The 15,695-nt window shown below is 39.4% G+C and overlaps 1 protein-coding gene across 1 annotated transcript in view; it reads left to right on the forward strand.

The window, feature by feature from the left end:
* The window catches only part of LOC113172631 (receptor tyrosine-protein kinase erbB-4-like), a 234,711-nt gene that overhangs the window by 145,595 nt on the left and 73,421 nt on the right, over positions 1-15,695 (forward strand). The window contains exons 4-5 of the mRNA XM_026375601.1: positions 9,005-9,136; positions 11,354-11,419. Of these exons, the coding sequence (XP_026231386.1) occupies positions 9,005-9,136; positions 11,354-11,419 (198 nt within the window). The remainder of the gene's footprint in view (positions 1-9,004; positions 9,137-11,353; positions 11,420-15,695) is intronic.

Below are 15,695 nucleotides of genomic sequence, written 5' to 3' on the forward strand. Positions count from 1 at the left end.
GATTAAAAAGTGTTCCTGTAAATTTTCAGTGTATTTGCTATATATTTATAATATAAAATGCAACTAAACTAAAATCTTCACTTCAGTCCAATTTGTGTCTTTTTTTTTTATTTATAATATTTTATATTGTACATTACATTATTACAGCATTATTTGCATAATCAACATAGGTACCATATAAAAAAATGGAAAATGTTGCAAACAAAAAAATTTAAATCATTGCATTTATGTTTTTTGTTACACCTACCCATGTTAGCAACATTTTAGATGTTTAGCATAACTTAGACATCACTAGTATTTTTATTGGAACTATTTCAAAAATTTAGATAAATTGAAACCTGTTCTGTACCTAAACTAAACCTAAACACTGTTTTATATACCACATCTAGACAACTGGAAATAAACACAATATATCTTTATTGTACAGCACCAGATAACTAATGTTATTTTGTATTATGTCCACTATACTGACCCTCTTTTCTATTTATTACTCTTTATTAAAACTCAGCAATACTGTATTGTGTTGCATTCAAAACAAAAACTCACACTGTGATTGTCATGTTCAGTTTCTGTCACTGACTGGCTGTCATTGCAGGTTTACCATATCAGTTCATAGCTGTGCAGCGTTGACATGCAGTTCTTACTTTGATTCTGAAGGCCAGACAGTGTTTTAGACAGGCCTTTGATGTCAGAGGCACTCAGTGCTCATCTCATAGGAGGAGCAAAATGAGTGGGAAAGCAAATAAAATAGAAGCTGACTGGCAGCTTGGTGGGTCTCAAAAGCCACTGAGGAAAATGTCACTTTCTATCATCTTAGTTACAAGGCCTAAATGGACACCTGTGGACTGTGTGACTGATAAAAGATTTTCAGTGTGGAAGACGTGAGGTGTTTAACATTATTATAAAGTTTCTCGTGCTGTTGGTGTGTTAACTTTTTCTTGTGCTGGTGTTATCAATGTAATCATCGTCCAGTTCTGTTTAAAACAGGTGTGAGATAGTGTTTCAGCTTCAGTTTTTTAAGCACACAGTATATTATATACAGACAAGATATACACTTCACACTACAACAGTTAGATAAAAGGCCTGAGTTTCCAAATTATAACCATCAGTTTAAATTGTTATCATTGGGGCTGGCTTTCCATGAGTTTAACAGAAGCTTTGCTCCCAAAACCAATTTAATATCCCTGCCTCACTGCCGACACACATAAACACACACATTACCCTCCAACCCTACTACTCCTCCCCTTTCTCCCCTGGCAGCTTAATAATTAATATGCTTATTTTTTGCCTCTTAGGTCGAAGCCTTGGGTAAGTGGAGCAGCTATTGATGGGGGCAGTGGTGTGTAATGGGACATGAAAAGGAGTTTTCTGTTCATCTCAGGTCTCCACAGACATATGGTGGGTGTTACTATATGCAAAACCAGGCATGACTTCACTAAATAAAATGGTTAAAAAAGCATTCCCCAACTACTTTACAACCTCTCCAAGGTATATTTATTTGTTGTGGTGCTAAACAGACCTTGTGGGTATTGCACAAAACCAAGATAACAGATTAAGCTGATATTTTCCAGTTATCCTGGCAGAATTTAGCCTTGACTCGCTTGTACAAAAGTAAAGTTATAATGGAGAGGTATTCTTTGCAATGATAAGATTAATCTCTTAGTTCAGCTGTCAATCCTATTAGAAGTTAGCATCACAGTCATTTCATGAACATCCGAAGATGAGCTGCACCATTTAACTTATTCCACATCAAAATTCTACATTTACAGTGAAAAGAAGAGAGTAGTAAACAACTGGAATTTCAGGTAGTACAGCTGTCTAAATGTGCAGCATTTCCATAAAATGGAACGCTGAACAATAAATAAATAAACCTTCTTAATTATAACTGCAATTGTCTCCTAAAAGGCTTTGTATAAAGAAATGTTTCTGGTAGCACTTACACTAATAACTGTGCACTATTAGGCGTTAGTTAAGCATGTGTCAATACTTAGTCTATCACTACCAAAGCAATCCTTCTTCTTCTAAGAAGCGTTAGCAATCAGTTTAGAAAATGAACAAAATAAGCTGCAAAATGAAGAAAACAAGCAGGAACTCCCTCAGTGGCACTATAGTGTTTTCTAATTAACAACATTTAAATGATATTGTGCAGCTTTGGCAGTAGTCTGCGCTCTCTAAATGCTTTCTAGTTCTACTTGAAATCTACTTCATATTCTTCTGGGAGGACATTCCCATCTTGGCTAATGCATACCACATAAGAGTGCCATGTGAACAAAGTGAAAGCCACGGCCTGTAGCGTGTTACAGGATGTCTCCCAGTAGGCCTGGAAAAACAAGGCCTCAGTGAGGTGTTGTTTTTTTGTCTTGCTTTAGCAAACCACGCACAGTCTGAAGCCAGTTTCCTCTGTGATAAAAACCAACATAGTTGATATGCCATGTAAGATACTCTTTCTCTCCTCTCAGTCTCTCCATCTTCCTCCTCCTCTCTCTTTCTGCTTCTCTCAGACCCTGTTTTGTTTTGCCCATTCCAGAGAGTGTGGCTCATTTTAATTCAGCTGGCAGACTGATCACACATCAGCCTTGATAAGCTAAGTGGCCCTCAGCAGCAGCAATTGAAGGTCCTTTTACTCTTTTTTAATCACTCACTTGTTTGTCCCCTTGATAATCTTTTATGTCTTGCTTTTTTTTTCTGGCTCTTTCTCTCATTAGTTTTCTTTGTTTTGTTTTTCTTCCTTGCTCATAGATTTGTCTTATCTCAAGGTATTGTAAAATGATTTTTACCCTCCTCCACTCAATCCATAAAGCTCAGATTACCAGGGTTTTATCACAGTTTAAGTTGAAAATAAGCAAGGATACAAGCGCGCCAGCCCATAACCATTCTGTCATGATTGTATTTTTTTCCTGTTCTTGTCTTTAAGCAGATGCTTTGCCTTGCTTGGGTATAATTCTATAATCCCTAAATCTCAGGCATTTTTCATAACGGCTCATAGGAAACATTTGTGTGAGGGATGGGCCAAATTTAATCAGTAGCCTGTGAATGCAATTATCTTGGTGAAGTAGCAGCATATGTTTGTGGGATGGGGCCATGGCTGACACCCCCATGCCATCTACTGTACCTCGGTAAGGATCTCAACAACATCTCTTCATGCTAGTTCTAAGAATAGAACAATTTATCAGTTTTAAACTTCGAATATCCTCAAAATATATTTATTAGTTCGATTTTTTCAAATTGTATCAAACTGCAGTGGCATGGGGCTTTATCGAAAAAAAGAAAAAATCTGAGATTAATGTTAAATGAAATAATAATCTTTAGTAATTATACCCAAATATTGCTCGTGCATACTGTACAGCACTTATGCATAAAGAAAACCGTATTGATGTTTTCCAGCTTTTACCTTTCATTCCAGTCATCTGTCAATCTCTCAACATGATACCATCAAGTTGTCTCGTTCTTATGATGATCCTTTGTATATAAATCTTTGTCTGTTCTACCAACCCAGCAATGCCACACACACACACACACTGCCAACACCGCTGTTCCTGACCGCAGTGTGTTCAGAGACAATCGAATCCCAGCGCTGCCACCTCTCTGTTGAACCTCTCATGAAGCGCTTTTATGCAGTCAAATTAATGCAGTTGTTCTTTTCAGGTCAATAGTTAAACACATAAAAGTGCAATTACATTTGAGTGGGTACCACCATTTTGCTTGGGGACTGTGTTAACAGTATTAAAATTGCATGTCATTCCTGCGGGAGGTTGTCCATCCTTTGTCCTTATAAGAGACAAAATTAGACACCTCATAAAATCTGTGATGTGTGCTGAGATCCATTTCATAATGTAGAATTATTGGCGAATATAAAAGTGAAATGGACTTATTTTTGTAAAAAAAAAAAAAGTAGAGCCAGAAAGGACAGTATTACATTTGCCAACCTGGTAGATATAAGTGTTACTTGGTCTGTCTGTGTTGCTAAGTACAAGAAATGATTTGGTGACATAACCCACACAAGCCTTGAATGTTTCTTGTCTGCCGGGGTGTGTCCTCGAGAATCTAATTTTGCTGCCAGTTTCTCTTTCTGATCCTTCTAACTGGATCCTGCTTCATCCTACTTGAACTGTAAACAATTTGGAGACACTCAGGCACTCAGGTATTATTTAATACAAAAAAAGCAGCATAGCTTTATTTTCAACAGGAGACAAAACTCCGTACGGTTAAGCTGGGTGTCATCGTGTCACGTCTCCTGATGACACGTCAAGGTTATCTTTGATTTGGTTTTTAATGGAAAGTCTATACTGCAAACTGGGCGTGTGGGGTCTAAAAGAAAGGAGGATTTGGGAGGATGGGATGGCCTAATAAAATACTGACGGAAGGATCTATACAATGGACTAAAAGTCATTACATTCCAGGCTTTACTGTTTCACTTCTGACCACTCATTTTTAAAATCTGGCTCTTGTTAACAACAAGTATGACTATTCTATTGAGACAATAGTAAACAGTAAAAACAAATATGTATTTGATCCATTAATAAAAATGGAAGTAAAATAATAATAGTAGATGAAATGATGAGATACTTTTTTGATCCCATTGGAGAAACTGTTGTTGGAGACTTGTCCAAAGGACACTTCAACATGTGACCAGGAGGAAGCGGGAGTTGTTCTGTCTGTCCTACCAACTGAGCTACACTGATATTATCCTCTATATAAGACAGATTCACACCCTCACTAACATATTTTTTTTTTTAGATGAATCTTTTACCTACAGATTCAGACCGCTATACACTACTGTACACACACACACAAGCAGACACGCATGCATCCAGTAGGGACAGAGGGGGGCGAGGATGGGACTGTGCTGTAGCTGCAGTTGATGGATGGGAGGGGAGATCACCTATTTGTAGAGCTAAGCCAGAGATTTGCTGTCCTGACATCTGCTGTCGGAAACCGAGCAACTCAGAGCATCGTGATTGACACAACAGTGTGTGGCAACGTGTGCAGCGTCTCTCTCTCTCCTCCTCGCTACATAAGAACTGTCCTTGCTTATTATCAGTTGTTTATCATTGTTGTTATAAGGTAGAGCTTGTGTAGGCAACTTATGTCAGCAATGCATCTCGAGGACTTATCTGAACATCCATTCACTAATTAATCCTCAATCTGTTCAATCAGTTTTTACATTTCTTTCTTTCTTACATACAGTACACGAAACATGATTACTGACGAAATAGATGTTACTGATTCTTGCATCATCTATCACTGCAAGTCATTTATATATCATCAAACCAAATGGAATTTACATTTTGTAAAATTGGTCCAATCATTCACTCAGTCTTTGTTTACTTATTTAATTTATATCGCCTTGCACAGGAAGTAGTCACAGGAAGTGCTCCAGAGGTGTCTGCAGTCTGTAGTGAATCTTTGTAGAGCTGCGTACTTAAAGTTGTTTTTTACTTCTGCATTCATAGAGAGGTTGATGTTATGAACTAGCCACATACAGCAGCGATTACAATTGTTAACACGTTTATTGTTTTTGGAATTTAGACGAAATGAACAATGCCAGGAGCGTTGACGTCAGCTTTGTGATGTTTTCCAAGAAAACTCTTACCTTCAGCTGAGACCCTGCTTGTAAATTGTATTCAAACGTAGGTGCAGATAAAGTGTCTTTCTTTAGTGATTCATACAACAGCTGCAGAGGGACTGTAGAATAGTGCTGACATTCCCCACCCATATTTTCACAGCTCTCAGTAGAGATTTAAATTAGTGACCTTCTGGTTACAAGCCTACTGATAAAGCAATAATAATTTAATTTAATGGATGCTTGAGGCACGTATGATAATGAGAGCCTCATTACTCCCAAACCTGAGCTATGTGTGGAAGTGTCTGTGTGTGTTTGTTTTTGAGCATGCTTTCTTCAGTGTATGGACTGTGTGTGTGTGTGTGTGTGTGTGTGTGTGTGTGTGTGTGTGTGCACTCATTTCTGTCTGTCGAGTGCAGCCTAGCAACAAGTCCAGCCTTTCACTGCTGGTGGGGTATACAACAGGCTCTGCGCCCCAGCATTTAGCCTCTTTGACCCAGAATGCATCTTGATCTTCCCGCAGAGTTTCTCTCCTCTGTTCCACTGAGTTGATAGCAGTGCCGAGCTGAAACTAAGTTGGAACTCTGGGAGTCAATGAGACAGTACAGTGGAAAGTCAGGGTAAAATCCCCAGGCCCACCGCGAGCAAAAGGAAAAAAACTCCTCTGTCTTTCTGATTGAATACTTGTCTGCTGGCTGTTAATACCTGTGGTTTCAGTGTCTTTTTGAATCTCTGGGTGGCTGCTGATCTTTCTAAACACCAACCAGCAGACTATACTGTGTCTGTCAAGCTGCTGTTATTATTTTTTTTATGTATTTGGATAGGTATACCTGCATATGTCAGATTGTATAAAGATAGACTCAGATATTGAGTGGATGTGTTTTTGTATGTAGTTCAGAACATGGCTCGTCTCCGTCTACAGAATAATAAACCTTACAGTGGACGTTCAGTGAAGTAGTCCTCCACCACGGGTGCAAATCAACTGTTTAGTTTATTATAGTGCTTGTGATGTCCTACATATTTTCTCATCTATTAATTCACTCTCACAAACTCATTAATATGGCTTTTCTGATCACTGGTTTGCGATTTGCCTCCCAGTCTTAATCAAACCCATCCCCATACTGCAATGAAAAAAAAAAAAAAAAAAAGTGCTTACCATCAAAATAATTGCCTGCATACATTTGTTCTGCCTCTCTGATTTTCATATTGTTTTTCTCCATGGTCATGCGGCCTGATACTGAAGCTTGCTGTGCCTCCTTTCTGAAGCCGCACACTGATTCAGAGATGTTTGCAGTTGCTCTCGGGACAAGTGGGTAGGGGAGGGGGCAGTTTGGAAATGCGAGCTGCCGCTATGTGAACAGAGTAATTAAGACATTTTCTCTAACCACTTAACAATCAGCAACAGGATTTAACCATTGATCTCCCTCTGGCCATAAACGGTACACTCAGGAAATGTGCAAGCCAAGCATCTACTAGCCATTCCTTCATGTGTTTTGCATGTTATTATGTAACATGCGCTTGTTATTTATTCCAATCTTGGTGACGGAGGCCACGGGAACTACTATAACTCTTCTAGGCAAATTGCCAGCGAGGATCCAATTAAACTATTATCCAGCATCTTGAATTTGGTCATGTCGCACTGCAAGAGAGTGTGTTTGCACTACATATCAAAATACATCACGTGTGAGAACGCATTGGTGAGTCGGGGAGGCTTTTGACTGTATTCAGGCTCACGTGTTGTGACAGAGTTTACCAGGGTGTTTTTAATTTTGCAGTCTGTTTATGCAACATGTTTTAAGAGTGTGAACGCCGTGGAAACACCTTGTCTCATTTGTTTACCACGCACAGGAATCCAGACGATTCTCTTAAAGCTGAGATGTTGCATATTGAGTTCAAATCTTTTCGTCCAAATCGTTTTAAAACATCTTCTGTCCCCCACAGTCTCAGTGTGCTTCTAAGTGTTAAAGTTAGACACAGAGTCAGACAGCTGAGGCACGCTGTGAATTCATGTCATTTATTAAAAACGTATTAATGAGGACATTCATTCGTTCAGTAAAACTTACAAAATATCTGTTTTCAGAGACTTTCAAACCTGCTGTAACCCTCATTCAGTAACTATTAAATGTGTGTGCATGTGCATCATGTTGTAAACGTAGCCAAATGTAACTTGCATATTTTTATACCTTAATTTACTACGTTTTCACTCCAATTACAATTTGACCAGCCAGGAGGAAGGTAGGTGCCTGGAGGATGTTCATGTATCTTGCTTAACCAGGGTTGAGAGGTCCTGCTGGCACTTTTGTGGTTACATCTGCTTTGCAATGACTGTTGGTTTGTCCGTTGCCCTACTTTGCCAGCAGCCCATTGTGCAAACAATTTGAATTTGAGACACGGCCTCCTTCTAGGAGAGAAAAAAAACACCCCAATGGTGAGAGGCAGGATTAATTTCCCCCTAACCCCCACACATGCACAACGATAGAGAGGCAGGGCTGAGGTTTGGGGGGGGATGGGGACTTGTATAGGTAATACCTCCACCACCTACTATCCAGGGAGTATCATTTAATCGGGCCTTTGTGGGCCAATATTGTATTTGGCTGTTTCTGTGTGGTGCTGGCGGGGCGCCTCGTGTACGATTATGTGTCTCATCGGTTTCAGCTCTGTGTCAGTAATCTGTTTGTTGGGAGATAGAGAACACACAAGCTCTGTAAATAATGCAAATCTGCTAGTGCATGTCTCTCTATTTCTCTTTGCCACTCATAAAAGTCAGGATTAGGCATTGTCTAAACTCCTGCACAACAATAATCGGAATCAACTTCCATATCCAATCATTCAGGGGGGACAGTGCGTGCGTGTATACATATGACAAAAGTAATCCATCCTCCTTATAAGTATGTGATGCTTATTATACCTTGAAGAAATATAAAAACTGCCAATCTTTAAGGCTGATGTCCCTTACTGGGTCTTAAATCCCAAATGGACTTAGTATTGTGATGGTAATGGGGCATAATTGATTTTGTCTCCTCGCAGCATAGGAAGAGAAGAATGAGAAACCAAAACCTAAAAAACGAAAAGATCAGAGGTTGTAATAAAAACAATATGAAACGGCTGTGGCTCAGCTGCCTCACGACAACCACCATCATCAAACGTATGTGTCTCAAGGTCATCTGCTCCCTCAATATATCAGCACTACTCGGAGGGGGGAAGAAAAGTGCTTGCCCAGTCTAGTATGGTAATGATTTTTAATGTAGACATGTAGTGTCTGGACATGTCAGTTGTTAATTATAAAATGAGAGGTGGAGAAAGCTGCCAATTAAAACTACACATCAGGAACCGGGTGACATCATTGCTAAATTAGGTGTATCCTTCAGGCAGAAATAGTCGAGTAAAAAAAAAAAAAAAAAACAACCTGTACTGAATGTGTGATCCCTCTGTTCTCCACAGAGATCCTGAGTGGAGGTGTTTATGTTGACCAGAACAAGTTTTTGTGTCACGCAGACACGATCCACTGGCAAGACATTGTCAAAAACCCGAGGATCCATCCTGTGGTGGTGCCCACCAACAGCAGCGTTGCATGTAAGTAACCTACCTAAAGTCTAGAGGACACGATGATTTGGATGGACGTTATTAACCTTAACATTTATTTACCAGGAGCATTGCTGCATGTGTCGTACAATTGTATGGCCATAAACAGACTTGGAAAGGGTGAGGAAAGCCCCCTCGGACTCCCTGCCAGTCCAGAGAGTGAACCATACTGTCATTTTAAAAGACTGTAGCTGTCCGGGTCTCTAGAATAATTGTACCAACTGCAAAAAAATAAAAGTTATCTTTAATTTTCAAAAAACGTGACCTGCTCCAATCAAAAGAAGTGACGCAAAAGTGAGCCGCAAAACACTGTCGTCACAAAATCGCCCCCCTGACCCGATTCTGTCACAGTCCTTAACATGATAATCGACAATGACTGATGGTTCACATCGTGTCAGTGCCCCTTTGTAGCCAACTGGAAGACATGTTAAAGATTGCTTAGAGTAATGCTGAGATTTATTAATCTGCCAGGCTATTTGAGGTAGTTGTTTGTGCAGCAAAGACACATTAAGTCACCTCCTCTGACCCGCTTCTATTTATTCGATTACTTAACCTGCGAACATGCTCTGCTTTTGTTTTGTGTTTCGTGCTCAAGCTGTTTGACATTTTTAGACCTTTTACTGCACTTTTTGCAAGTAGCCTCATCTTATACATGTGGAAATACAAAAAAAAAAAAAAAAAAAAAAAAAAAGCGTAATCACCACCATCAACAAACAAGACAATCTCTGCATATGTCCTCGGATTTCCTCTCTCAGCACTTGCTGAAGGCTTCACATGCAGATTAACGGCTCCAGACATTGATATTCTGCTCACCCTCCTTCCTGCAGCCCCATTAGCCCTGGATCAACCCTGACTCCCATGCAAGTGCTCTATTCTGCCAAAAAAAAAAAAAATCAAGGGTCTCCAAACCTGTAATCCACATTTAAGAACATAATCTCCAATTCATTCTTTGGGGACACACAAGCTTTACATTATTATTACTTGAGATGTTTGTGTGCCACTGTTGTTGCTGTTCATTGTTCTGCATGCCCTGTTTATTTGGTTGAAACCCTGAATCTTTTTTATTCCCCACACCAATATAAAGCAAAATGTCCAACATTTTAACCTTCAGGGGCTGTTTTAAGGAAGCTGTAAAAGATTATGATGCAGGAAGTGCAGTAGGACAAGTCTATTCTAGACCACTGAGAATTTATGAGTTGAGACAGTGAATGTCTTGGACACTAAATGAAAACTCTTTAATTTGACTTCACATGGCACCAAGTTCAGAGGAGAACAGGGACACAGGTAAGTGCAGCAGAGGTTGTTCATACTTGGCACCGTCACAAGTGCTAGTTTGATAGACCGGAAGAAAAAAGAAAAAAAAGAAAAACAGGGACAAACTGGGAAGAGACAAAAAGAGACAAAGATAGACATTAAGTGAAAAGGAACCACAGAGGAGTGATGAATCAGTGAGGGGTGGATTGAGAATGGAGGAGATGAAATGTGTGGCGGAGAGGGGCACTGATGAGGAAGAAGAGGAGGGCAGAAGATGGAGAGGCTCATGTTGGGGAATAGAGTCGGTCTCGATGCTAATAGCTCTCATCTGAAGAGGCTGATGGACAGAGGACAGCACTTCTGCACTTATCCAGGCTCACTTCCCCCGCAGTCAATTACTAGACAGTCAATTAAGTTCTCCAAAAAACCCAGAAAGGCACTGGCTAAAGCTCTGGGGGTTTTGATGCTGCTCTATGCTGCTTTACTGCTTTTATCGCAATCTGATGTGTGCTGGTTTCATGCTGGGCTGATTTCTAGTGGAGTGGCAATAAGAATTTTCTTATTTTCACAAAATAACCTGTGTCAAGGTTGTTTAAGTATTTTTTTATGACTAGAGCAGCACATACCAGGGAGGATAATGTGTCGTCACTAAAAGACGGCAAGTTCCATTGGGTTTCTTATGTAATAATAGCAGCACCGGGAAAAGGCGTGGTTACTTTTTGAGACTTGTAACGAACAGGAGTGATCTATATGACCATCCATTAATGTCACAGAAACACACACACTCACACACACACACACGTATTGAAAGTACTGTAAGCAAAAAGCCACAATTGTGTAACGTGTTCAGATCAATTCAGGGTTCAGTGAAGTGCTTGAAGGATTTTGGGAGGCTGCATTCTTTAGTATGAAATAACCTTTAACAACAATTCCTGTTGTTAAACTTGTGTGCAGGTCAAAAGTGTTATCGTTCTTGTAATGGTCGCTGCTGGGGACCCAAAGAAGACCAGTGTCAAAGCTGTAAGTACATTACTATTTATTTATTTTTTTTAATTTTCCCTTTACAACAGAAAAACTCTTTCTGCGTGCACAACATACTGACTGCTGTATAAACACACAAAGTATGACAAGTCCTGAGCAGTTTTTAGTACATTCAGCTCAAATTCACGAACCTTTATGGTGTTTTATATGAACACCCATCATCTTAAATAAGAAGAGAGAGAGAGACGTAGCAGTGTGTGAGATTTAAGGTACATTAGTTTTCAGTCTTGTAAATTAGCCAGCTCTCTACAGGTACACACACGCCCGTAGTAACTGTGGGAATACCACCACCGCCAATATGCACACATACACAAACTCACACATATCAACACCCAACAACATCCCTAGATCCCCAGCAAATCTACCACAAACCCCCCCTGCTGTGACCTCCCACCCTTCATACCAGCTAATGGCAGCTAGGAGAGTGTGAGAATGATACACTACTGAGTCCATCAGCAGGGGGGGAAGCTCCGCGTTATTCCCACTCCTTTCATCGTCATCTTTCCTCGGCTCTCAGTTTCTCTGTCAGCGGTGCTGTCTCTCTCACTCTCTCTCAGGCTCTGTCCATCATCATGCCTTCCGTGTCTGCATCTCTCCCACCTGTTTGTCCGCATGTAGGTTTTGTTAAATCTTCTTCGCTCAAAAAAGCACATATAGACACAGAAATAGCCGATGCTAAATCTAGGAGGAATATAATACTAAAAGCTACAGACCAACAACTGGCTCAAACCAAAAGGTAAAAAGAGACAAATTAAAATACAAAATTGCACACCAAACTGCTGTTAATCATGGTGTACTTTTGTATTTGGACTAGTACCATTGAAAAAGGATTACTACATTTTGTATTGACATTAGTTGGTCATAAAATGGGACTGGAGGTCCATGGAACATGGGCACCATGATTCGCATACAACAGAGTAAAACACTGCTGGCATTCTCTTTGTCCTGCTAGTTTATGTGTATGTATATTTATATCTGTACATAGTTTCTAACTCAGTGCTAAGTGTGCACAGTCTACTTCACCAATACATTCCCACCGTGGCGTGTCTCATCTGATTGCGATCTCATTAAGATAATGAGGAATTAACTGTTTGACCAGGACTTATTAACAACACAGCACAGACCAGCCCTGACAAGCCCTGGCCTTGTCTCTCTGCTTCCTTTTAGCGCATATGTTGCTATCTCATGCTCATCTTCATTCATACATTCTTACCATGATTCATCTTTATTTTGCCTTTTTTTTTTTTTTTTGCTTTGATGTAATGAAATGTATAAAACCAATGCGAAGAAAATGCCAAGAGAAAAAATGCTCCTAAGTATGCATAAATGGTGCTTTTATTTTTCTTAATAATTTACACCAAACGTGTTGCTTTAAAACTTTATCTCATGCACTTAATTAATGATGTGGCAGACCTTTGTTATAGCGGTTCTTCACACAAGTGGAGCCCGTAGCATTAAATTAGGTTTTCTGTTGCTGGCGCTGATTGTTCATGCTGCATCATCTATTGTAAGTGGAACAGTGCTTGATAATATTATTAGTTGCACCTATGCACTTGACTGCTAATGCAAGTCAGGTTCAAATCCCAACATCTACCTATGAGGAAGGTCTGTTTGGAAGTAACAGGCACTGAACTGTTTTCCAGTAAGATAGAATTTCGCTGAAAACAGGTTATTGTAGATCATTTTGCTATGTAAAAATGTGTTGCCACACATGCTCATTAATGAATGTACATAATTATTCTGCATGTGCCGCATATGGCGAGTGTTCAGGTCAAGTTGAAAAAGACGACAAAAGACAACTTTTGTCTGTCATAGAGCCAAGAAGAGGGATATGTAGTTACTTTAACTGTTATTACTGTAACCAAACCATTTGAACTCCAATATGCGTTTGGTCTTATACTCTAATAAAGCTATAAATTAAGTAGACCTAGCCTTGAACAGAGTTTGGTTCAGTGGTTACTTTATGCCTCCTTCATTGCGATAACATTTGTGAGGTTTCTAAGAAAACTTTCTGTGTTTTTACTGAAAAAAAAAAAAAAAAGAAATCTATCCTATTTATGAAGTTCTTTTGGAAACCAAATGTAAAATGTGAAGTGCATTTTAGCTCATGTAAATGGGAACTGAGAAGCAGTGGTCCCTGTGACTGATGCTGCTGTCCGCAGCCTGTTCAAATGGAAGCTTCGAGGCATATTTTATTAGATGGATTTCTTTTGTATTTGTCATCACCAGCCTGTTTCGCTTTTTCTTAAAGTGGAAGTTTAAAGCCAAATTGATCAACAGCATTGCATCTTTCTCTTGGCAAGGTCATTTGTTTGACAAACTGTCTTCTGAATAAAGCAGGCCTTTCATTTTAGCCCAGCCACCGTTAATGGAATGCCACTGATGGTACGTTAGGCGCGGGGTGAAGTGTGCGTGTGTATTTGCATGTGTGTTTAGAGGGTTGTCTGTGGCTTGTATCCATCACTTTTATAGTATCTCGTCACGTCAATGCCCAAAGGGAAACAGAGCACACATCAAAACACTGTGTGTATGCATACACAAAGACAAGTATGTGGGCTGTCATCCACCAGCACTGAGTTTGCAGTGTTACAATTCCAGCGCTGGGTTCACAACACTAAGATTATTAATTTACCAGAAATTAGTACTGGGGCAACTTACTATTTTAGTCTCAGCAATGATAGCTACTGTATGTTCAGGATGCCTGATTTGCTTTTGCCTTTACCATCAAATTCAATTACAAAAATGTACCTAAATTATCCAGTAGCTGCCTTCTTTTTTTAGTTTTCAGATTTTTAATGTTCCTCTTCTTTGGTTAATCCAACTTTATAGTTTACTCTATAAAAATGGATACAGGTGCTACGATAGTCAATTATATATTTATCTATTTATTTCCCCGTTTTTACATTAGAACAACTAGGAACACAAAAAGTAGTTTCTTTGCTGCTATCCTTTCTGATCAAGCTTCGTCAAACCATGGAAGAATTCATTTGGCATCCAGATGAAGCTGCCAGATACTGAGCCAGGTCCTTGCTGGACTCCGTCCGGTCTCTCAAAAAAGAAACTTCTCATCAGATTTTTGACAGGTCTTTGGTCACTGTAGCCTACAGAAGCAGTTTTTTTCTGATATTTTTTGTGTTGTTTTTAAATACTGTGTCCATATTTCCTTATTGACATATATGGATATATTTTCTAGTTGTATACACATACTACAAAATAAATAAGATCATAATAACATTGCTAACACTTTAAATCTAATAGTAGCTTTAGACCTTTGCACAGTACTGTGTGTTGACTTTCTTGGGAAAAGAAAAACTGACTTGATTAATATTTGAGGAAGGTTGGGATTTCGGTGGTGAGGTGGAAGTACTGAATAAGCTAACATAACAAGTTGTACGACAAATTACTGATATAGTAGCAGCAGACCTTGGAATGATTAAAGTATAGTTTAATTGAGTGACAAATCCAACACTGGTGTGGACACATATAATTCAGATGTTTCTTTTTCTGCTACATAAATCATATGCCAGTGCATGCATTAAACTCTAAATGAAATAAATGCCATAATTACAAATGCAGCTGAAAAATAATTATAGTTTTACTCATATATTGTTTTTTTTATGTTTTATTTTAGTAGTAGCTGCTGCATCTAACCACCAAATATCTCTTAACAGAATCATTGCACATTTCAAACAAAATATGAAATGTGTGTACCGTGTGTACCAGCTCATTTTGCAACAGTTCCCTCTGTTGATTTCACTGTTATCCCTCCCCAACAGCTTTTAATTAAGTTTTACTACTCTATCATATAAATCCCACTGCTGGTGCTTCTCATATCCTTGCATCCACTTTAGCTCTGCCTCTTACCAGCTGTCTTTATCATTGAAATGGCAGAGCTGTGCGTATACATATGGCTGTTCAGGTCTCAAGGCACGCAGCCCATATGACATGAGGCATGTGGGAAAAGGGTTTTACAGACGTCCTCCACGAAGCAGTGGCACTACACTGAGTCAGATAGGAATATGTTACTATCACGTCCAGCTAGAGACCCCCGGTGGAGCATGCAGAGAGACCGAAACACAATTGAAGATAGCAAGTAGCTTGCAACGATCCTTTGTCTTTACGCATACAGACATTTTATCAAGCGAGAGCAGTGACACGCTCAGACGTTCGACTGTTCACGCAGCAGTGTATTGTATGTTATGTACTTGTTATGTAGTGGGAGATTTTCATGGGCATAGTAGATAGGAACTGTCTA

The sequence above is a fragment of the Anabas testudineus genome, chromosome 21, assembly GCF_900324465.2.
Source record: "Anabas testudineus chromosome 21, fAnaTes1.2, whole genome shotgun sequence".
Lineage (NCBI taxonomy): Eukaryota > Metazoa > Chordata > Actinopteri > Anabantiformes > Anabantidae > Anabas > Anabas testudineus.